At 45.9% G+C, this 8,702-nt stretch overlaps 1 protein-coding gene across 4 annotated transcripts in view; it reads left to right on the forward strand.

The window, feature by feature from the left end:
• The window catches only part of ezrb (ezrin b), a 35,664-nt gene extending 26,980 nt beyond the window's left edge, over positions 1-8,684 (forward strand). For all 4 annotated transcript variants that reach the window (XM_010878408.5, XM_010878410.5, XM_010878409.5 and 1 more), the window contains 6 exons: positions 996-1,159; positions 2,414-2,544; positions 4,158-4,318; positions 4,981-5,073; positions 5,938-6,213; positions 7,120-8,684. In XM_010878408.5, coding sequence (XP_010876710.1) covers positions 996-1,159; positions 2,414-2,544; positions 4,158-4,318; positions 4,981-5,073; positions 5,938-6,213; positions 7,120-7,284 — 990 coding nt within the window. In that variant the 3' untranslated portion in view covers positions 7,285-8,684. The remainder of the gene's footprint in view (positions 1-995; positions 1,160-2,413; positions 2,545-4,157; positions 4,319-4,980; positions 5,074-5,937; positions 6,214-7,119) is intronic.
• Positions 8,685-8,702: the final 18 nt, after the last annotated feature.

The following is an 8,702-nucleotide window of genomic DNA, read 5'->3' on the forward strand; positions in this document are numbered from 1 at the left end:
AAGCCCATATTTAACATCAAAATGAAACCCATCTGACAGCATTATTAAGCTATCAGCTGTAGTGGTAGTTGTAGTATTAGTAGTATTAGTAGTTGTAGTGGTAGAATTAGTAGTAATGGTAATTGTAGTAGTAGTAGTGGTAGAAATAGTGGTAGTTGTAGTAGAGGTGGTAGTAGTAGTAGTTGTAGTAGTAGTAGTGGTGGTGGTAGTATTAGTAGTATTTGTTATAGTGATGGTAGTAGTAGTAGTATTTGTAGTAGTAGTGGTAGAAATAGTAGTAGTGGTAGTTGTAGTAGCAGTAGTAGTGGTGGTGGTGGTAATAGTAGTAGTTGTAGTAGTAATAATAGTAGTGACGGAGCAATACAACACCCTATCACAGACATGGGAACAGACTACAGCACCCTGTAGATTAGATAACTGGAGCGTGTTTGAGCACTTTGGGGCTGGCGGATTAGCGGTTGGAGTGTTAAGCTGTCTACGAAAGGTCTCTGGTTCAAATTCTGAAATCGATGCGGGGAAAACTATCTTGTTGTGTTCTTGAGCAAGACACTGAACCCTAATTGAAGGGCTGTCCACTGAAGGGCTAAAATGTATTCACTGTTGGTCTGTCTGCTAGCTCAGTCTCTGCACATTAAGCCATATCTCTTACTGTCAACAACAGTCTGAATTCAGCCCAGGCCCTGTTGGCATAGATAGGCCTCATACTCACACACATGCAAAACTCACACCTACACACGCACACTCACACACAGCTTGAGGGGGTCTTTTAATGTCTTCATGTCCATCCAGCCTCTACGTTCAACAGACCTTATCTCTCCTGCTCAAGCCGGTGTGTGTGTGTGTGTGTCATCTTCTTCTGAAAGGTCATCACCCTTACTAGAACCTCTGACAGCTGCAGTCATTGTAGCGTCAGGAAATCACAGAATTGTATACTGGATACTTGAACATTTTGTCTGACCTCCATTTTGTTCCCCATCTCTCTCTCTCTCTCTCAGGACTTTGTGTTCTACGCCCCCCGCCTGCGCATCAACAAGCGCATCCTACAGCTCTGCATGGGCAATCATGAGCTGTATATGCGGCGCCGCAAGCCCGATACCATCGAGGTGCAGCAGATGAAGGCCCAGGCCCGCGAGGAGAAGCACCAGAAGCAGATGGAGAGGTGTGTACCTGTGCACGTGGCAGACAGACTCAGGAAAAGGGTTGAAAGGTCGCTGGGTGGAATGTGGGAGACGGGCACCTTGACCCCAGGTTTCTCCGAACTGCATCAGAACGGCACGTCCCGTCTGGGGTCTGGAGAAACAAACAGAGCTGATTGACTGTTTCCATTGTTCGTTGTAACTAGGGGCGACGGAGTGTGAGAACCTGCGCTCCGTTTGAGTGCTCCTGATTAGATTAGGAATATTACTCACATAAGTGGATGTATCCCACACATAAGTGGACCAGATATTTGGGTTATTCGTATCCTGGCATGTACGCCTGTCTCGTTTGAAAGCTTAGCATGTTCCTCGTTATGGCAAGACGTGCTCAGCCTCTTGGTAAGCTCCTCAGGTGGGCCGGCATTAAGTTCCACAGCACCAGGTCACTGATACAAGTGGATTAAGGCCTAGTGATTAAATGGGATGACCTCATTCCGGGATGAGCGAAGCGACAGGAAGACGGGTCTCTGGGAACGGCTCTGCTGCTATTATCTGGACAGTGTTGGCTTGGCACAGCTGTTCAAACAGCTTGGAACTCGGTCATTCATAACATGGCCAGGGTCTGTCACAGTCAAATCACCTGCAGGCCTTTCAAGCCCCAACAATCACCACATGTTGTTGTGTTGCTAGTGGAGATAAGAGCCAAGACAATGGACAGAATTATCCACTACGACCATGTCAGACAGTTACCGAGGGCATTTTTCTGATATTGTTGATTACGAGAAATTTGGCCTTTGTTAAGGGTACTGTTGATGGCTTCGACAATTATATAATTAGTCATAGTTTAATATTCTAATGTTAATGGTGGTGCAAAATATTGTTAGAAGTGTATTGTTGTGTTAAACATCATCCCATGAAGTTAAGCAGTTTAACACCATTTGTGGATTTTGGTCCATGCTTGGCAGCTCTGAAACACTGAAAACATTGAAATGCACTGCGATCCAAATAATTGTACAGGTTTGAAACTCCTTTAAAATAATTTCAAATACCAGGAGCGCCTGCGATCTGAAGGGACACCTTCTACACTGATGCCCTGAAAGTGTGTGTGTGTTTGGGAGTGTTTGGCGTTGTGGGCGTTTTTGCCCTTTTCTTTGTTTCCAACCTCTGTGTCTCTAATGAATGCGGGAGGGTCGGACTGCCCGCCGTGTTTATTGGTTCATTAGCCAGCGGCACACGTCAACCCCTCTTTGTAACCCACGATGCCCCGTTATCTACAGAGCCCAGCTGGAGAACGAGAAGAAGAAGAGGGAGGCCATGGAGCGGGAGAAGGACCAGATGGAGAGGGAGAAACAGGAGCTGATGATGAGACTCTACCAGTTTGAGGAGAAGACCAAGAAGGCAGAGAAAGGTAGGAGCTGCTGGTGTGTGTGTGTGTGTGTGCGTGCGTCTGTGCGTGAGTGTGTGTGTTAGCTTGGCGCACAAATCAGTGGGTATTTCTCTGTGTGAATATTTTGGTGTGGGTGGATGCAGCGTTTTGAGATTAGCGCTGTTATTTTCAAAGATTGCGCTCAGTTGATAACAATTTGCTTTTAATTCGTTTTTACATTCCTGGTGTACTTTCCTTGAAGCCAGCCTTATGTAGCTTGGTTCCCCAGGGAACCTCAAATTGCCTGGCGGCAGTGTTTCAACAGGTATCTATGTCAGCTATTTATCAGACATTTATTGACTGTAAAAGTTTTCTCCATGACCTTTGTTTGTGACCATTTATATGTGTCATTCATTAGGCATCAAACAGAACAAAAGCTACCTTAGCAGGGAGTGACTAACAGGGTGTGTCCAGTGAGAAGATGCTTTTTCTATCTCTTTTTTATATGTTGAGGTGTGATGAAGCACCACGTTCTATGTCCATATTCCGTCTGGCTTATAACGCACACAGAGTCTGGGATTTACTCAGCAGGTTTGCTGTTGGGTTATTATTTCCATGACTATAGCTGTGTAGAGGTTTTAGAGAGGCAAAATGGAAGTAAGACATCCCTGTATCTACACAAGCTTCAAGAACGTCTCTGCCTGGAGCGTCCATGTGTTTTGCAATTATACATTTGTAGGACTTTTTGTAGTCCTGGTTCAGAGTTCAATTAAATTCCTATTTAACTGTTCTGGCTGTTAAAACCATAACAGTTCTTAGATTGACATGTAAAAACAGATTTCTATAACCGGACGAGCAGGGGATGAATTTTCTCTTGTATTTTTTAAATAATAGTCTGATACAGGGAGCTATGGCTGTGAGAGTTGTCAGGGATTGTGTTTGTAGTTTTATTTTTGCTGTCCACACGTCTGGACAGCACTTAATCTGCAGTAATGTACTCCTTTATGTGAATCTCTGTATCTTCGAGCCTTTTCTATCAGCTTGTGCTGTTTCCAGGTCGTTGCGTGAAACACATTGCACAATCCGTGTTAAATTGACGTCTCAGAGAACTCACTGACATAATTATCAATGTTCAGGTATGTGCAGGGAATCGACTCATCTGTAAAAAACAAACTGCATATCGTCTAACATCTCTGTTTCTCTGTCTCTGTATGTGCCTCTCTGTCTTTCTCTCTTGCTGTCATGCCTCCTTGCCCCGTTTCTCTTTCTGTGTGCGTCTCTTTTACTTTCTGTCTTTATCTCTCTGTATGACTCTATCTATCTGTCTGCCTGTTTGCCTGTCTGTATCTATCTTCATCTATCTGTCTCTGTCTGTCTGTCTCCTTCCATCCGTCTGTCTGTCTCTCTCTGCCTGTCTGTCTCTATCTCAATCTTTCTGTCTGTCTCTATCTCCATCTATCTGTCTCTGTCTGTCTGTCTCTGCCTGTCTGTCTCTATCTCAATCTTTCTGTCTGTCTGTTTGTCTCTATCTCCATCTATCTGTCTCTGTCTGTCTGTCTTTGCCTGTCTGTCTCTATCTCCATCTATCTGTCTCTGTCTGTCTCTGCCTGTCTCTGCCTGTCTGTCTCTATCTCCATCTGTCTGTCTGTCTCCAGACCTGCAGGAGCAGATGAAGAGGGCCATGCAGCTGGAGATGGAGAGGAGGCTGGCAGAGGACGAGGCGGCCCGTCTTGAGGTTGAGCGTCAGGCCGCCCTGCTGGCCAAAGAAGAGCTGGCCCGCCAAGCCCAGGATCAACTGCAGAACCAGGAGCAGCTGGTGAGAACAACCACCACATAACCATGTCACAACCAAGACATCTCCATGTTACAACCAAGACATCACCATGTTACAATCAACCATGTTTACAACCAAGACATCACCATGTTACAACCAAAACATCACCATGTTACAATCAACCATGTTTACAACCAAGACATCACCATGTTACAACCAAAACATCACCATGTTACAATCAACCATGTTTACAACCAAGACATCACCATGTTTACAACCAAGACATCACCATGTTACAATCAACCATGTTTACAACCAAGACATCACCATGTTTACAACCAAGACATCACCATGTTACAACCAAGACATCACCATGTTACAATCAACCATGTTTACAACCAAGACAGGCGTCGTTGGTCCCTGTGTGGGGGTCACTGGTCCCTGTGTGGGGGTCACTGGTCCCTTTGTGGGGGTCACTGGTCCCTGTGTGGGGGTCACTGGTCCCTGTGTGGGGGTCACTGGTCCCTGTGTGGGGGTCACTGGTCCCTGCGTGGGGGTCTCTGGTGCCTGCGTGGGGGTCACTGGTCCCTGCGACGAGGTCACTGGTCCCTCTATGTTTCCTCTCCACCACCAACCCCCTGTTTCCTTCTACACTCCCACTGTATTTCCACCACGTTTGAGTCGCCTCCTCTCTCCCCTATCAGGCAGCAGAGCTGGCGGAGCACACGGCCAAGATTGCCCTGCTGGAAGAGGCCAAGAGACGCAAAGAGGAGGAGGCTGATACCTGGCAGAACAAGGTGAATCCCTGTGTCCACACACACACACTCACAAACACACACATACACACATACACATTCATACTCACTCACACACACACATACTCACACACACTCACACACACACACACACACATTCACACACACTCACACACACACTCACACACATTCACACACACTCACACACATACTCACATACACTCACACATTCACACACACTCACACACATACTCACACACACACACACACATACTCACACACACACACAAACGCACAACCGTTTTTTATCATTTTGATGTCATCAAATGATTGTCGATGGTGCATAACATTGACTAGCTGGTAAATACAGAATTCTGTCCAGCTAACGTTAGCATCACTAGCTATTCTTGATGTAATTTGCTAGCTAATGGCAATGTTGCAATCTGTCAAAGTAAATTTGAAAATATCATGATTATGGCAACCTTGTTTTCAACTAAATACTAGCCTACTTTAGCCATGCTGTATTTTCAAGCTCCTATAGTCTAATATAGACAAAACATTAATTAGCCTCTGTTTAAAGTCATTAGCCCCAGTTCAACTTCTGGTCATCAACAAAGCGTCAATATAATTTTAGTGACCATGGCAACGACCCGACCGAATGACAGAGGTGCAATCCATGAATAACCCTAACCTCAAACTAGACTTAATCCCATAAACTTAACCCTAACCCCTAAAAAACATGTTGAGAAAGTTTTCATCTATGTAGTAAAACCAGACATCACACCCTCATTTGGTTAGTCAGTCACCTGTAGTAACTCTGCCAGAGATAAGGAGCGTCTTCTTACTGTAGGTCAGCGGACAACCGGTTGGGTTGTAATGTGTGGCATTCCGCCTCCCTCTCCTCAGGCTCGGGAGGCCCAGGATGACCTGCTGAAGACCAAGGAGGAGCTCCACATGGTGATGGCAGTGCCCCCACCACCGCCTCCCAGCATGCTCCTGGAGAGCCCGATGGGCGTGGACAACCACTACATGACTGTGGAGGAGCACAATGACCATGACAGCGAGGAGAACAACAGCACCTACAGCGCCGACCTGCAGAATGAAGGCTTCAACGACCACCGCCTGGAGGAGGAGCGCATCACGGAGACCGAGAAGAACGAGCGTGTGCAGAAACAGCTCATGGTGAGAGACTCGTCACGGATTGGCTGATTTATTGATTGAACCGTTACGCACTGAAATGTATGTTACTGCTAAACTTAAGTGCATGATATCTGCTGTCCTAACCTCCCCAGCTCTCCCTGGGGTGTAACTCTGGGACATTTCCCTCTCGTCCTAACCTCCCTGACCCTGCCTGCAGGGTAACTCCTGGACATTTTGTCCTAACCTCCCTGACCCTGCCTGCAGGGTAACTCCTGGACATTTCGTCCTAACCTCCCTGACCCTGCCTGCAGGGTAACTCCTGGACATTTCGTCCTAACCTCCCTGACCCTGCCTGCAGGGTAACTCCTGGACATTTCATCCTAACCTCCCTGACCCTGCCTGCAGGGTAACTCCTGGACATTTCGTCCTAACCTCCCTGACCCTGCCTGCAGGGTAACTCCTGGACATTTTGTCCTAACCTCCCTGACCCTGCCTGCAGGGTAACTCCTGGACATTTCGTCCTAACCTCCCTGACCCTGCCTGCAGGGTAACTCCTGGACATTTCGTCCTAACCTCCCTGACCCTGCCTGCAGGGTAACTCCTGGACATTTCATCCTAACCTCCCTGACCCTGCCTGCAGGGTAACTCCTGGACATTTCGTCCTAACCTCCCTGACCCTGCCTGCAGGGTAACTCCTGGACATTTTGTCCTAACCTCCCTGACCCTGCCTGCAGGGTAACTCCTGGACATTTCGTCCTAACCTCCCTGACCCTGCCTGCAGGGTAACTCCTGGACATTTCATCCTAACCTCCCTGACCTTCCTGGGGGGGCACATTTCCCTCTCCTACCCTGTCTGAATACAGCCTGATTCGACCTGTTGTCCTCTAGTTGACCCATGTCCTGTTCCTCTTCTGTTGACGCATCTGATTTTCTGACCACTTCCTGTAGGCCCTGAGCGCAGAGTTGTCCCAGGCACGTGATGACACTAAGCACACCCAGAACGACCTGCTCCACACGGAGAACGTGCGTGCTGGCCGGGATAAGTACAAGACCCTGCGGCAGATCCGATCGGGCAACACCAAGCAGAGGATTGATGAGTTTGAGGCCTTATAAGATGTCCCCTCTCCGGAAGCCACATGGCCACAAACCCTTTCTGTATGGCCACTGAACGAATCCCTCCACTGCCTCACACACACACACACACACAAGCGGTATGAAGCAGAGGGATGTTGTTACATTATCCTGTTAAATGCTGCCAGGCAGTGCAGTGGGCTTCCGATAATCTCGTAAGGTAATGTAATAGTGCCAAAAAAAAGAACACACACAAACACCCCTTTTCTGTTCATCTTTCCTTTTAGCATAACAAATCTACTTATTGATTGTATGTAATTTGGCGCAATCAGACCACATCAATCACCATTGTTTAGAACCAGACGTAAGAAGAGAATTTAGTGGGACTAGCAAATTATAATGGGTCACAATGTGCACAGAATAGACATGAAGTACACCCGATCAGCCTTGCTTTTTAAAGTTTCTTAAACATACTATTAATGTTAAAAAGGGCAATTATTTTCTTCCCACAGAAACAACTCAGAAAAGGGCAAAATACAGTATAGCGAAATTCTTAGTTGCAGTTAAGTGTACTCTGGTCTGTTTTATTTTTTCCATTATATTGTAAACACTTACATTTATGTTTTATTTTCCTCTACAGTAGCTTGAAAATTATGACTAGTTCAATATTTATACTGTATATGGGTAATCTAAGAAGGGTTATTTCATCTTGGTTTGTATATTTGTGCTATTCTATTGATCATAACTCTCTAACATCTATAAACAGTTCTATATTGACCAAAATAATGGTAGTTTTATGTAACATGAGGTTTTATTTTAGATCACCAAATGAAAGAGATTTATTTGTAACTTATTACTTTTTATTTCATTTTTTACTTTTGAAAATATTCTGCTGTGTTGTCAAATCAGCATCAGATCAAGGACGTTGGTACTTTTTTTTGCCATGCACTACACGGTAGCTAGCAGCCTTATATACCCAACCCATATATGCATCTTCTCCAGGACTAAAGGTTTCATACAAAATCACTTGTGTCCTTTCCCCCGCATGTTCCCAATCATGTCACGGTTAAGCAAAGGATGAGAAGGGAGATGAAGTCAGAATCTAATGAAGTTATACGGTGGAGCAAACCGGTTGGACGACATTCCTTTCACCCAATTTAGCCCACTGGGAGCGTGGTACTGGCTGTGACCCCCACCAAGAGGCCGTTTTCTATTAGATGTTCCTCTTGGGCCTCCGTAGGGTGCACCGGTTATTTTGAGTAACCCATATGTAACTGCCCCAGTCTAAACAATCAGGCTCCTTTCTTGGGATATGTTCTAGACTAGTTTTTACTGACACTCTAACACTGACAACAAGATGGCCACCGGCCTGCTGTTCTTTAGTTAAAGTGAATTTTGTAATGAGGTGTTCGACATATTGACAATAAAGATCTATGATTACACCTTTGTACTGTGCTTTT

Source organism: Esox lucius, chromosome 14 (genome assembly GCF_011004845.1).
Source record: "Esox lucius isolate fEsoLuc1 chromosome 14, fEsoLuc1.pri, whole genome shotgun sequence".
NCBI lineage: Eukaryota > Metazoa > Chordata > Actinopteri > Esociformes > Esocidae > Esox > Esox lucius.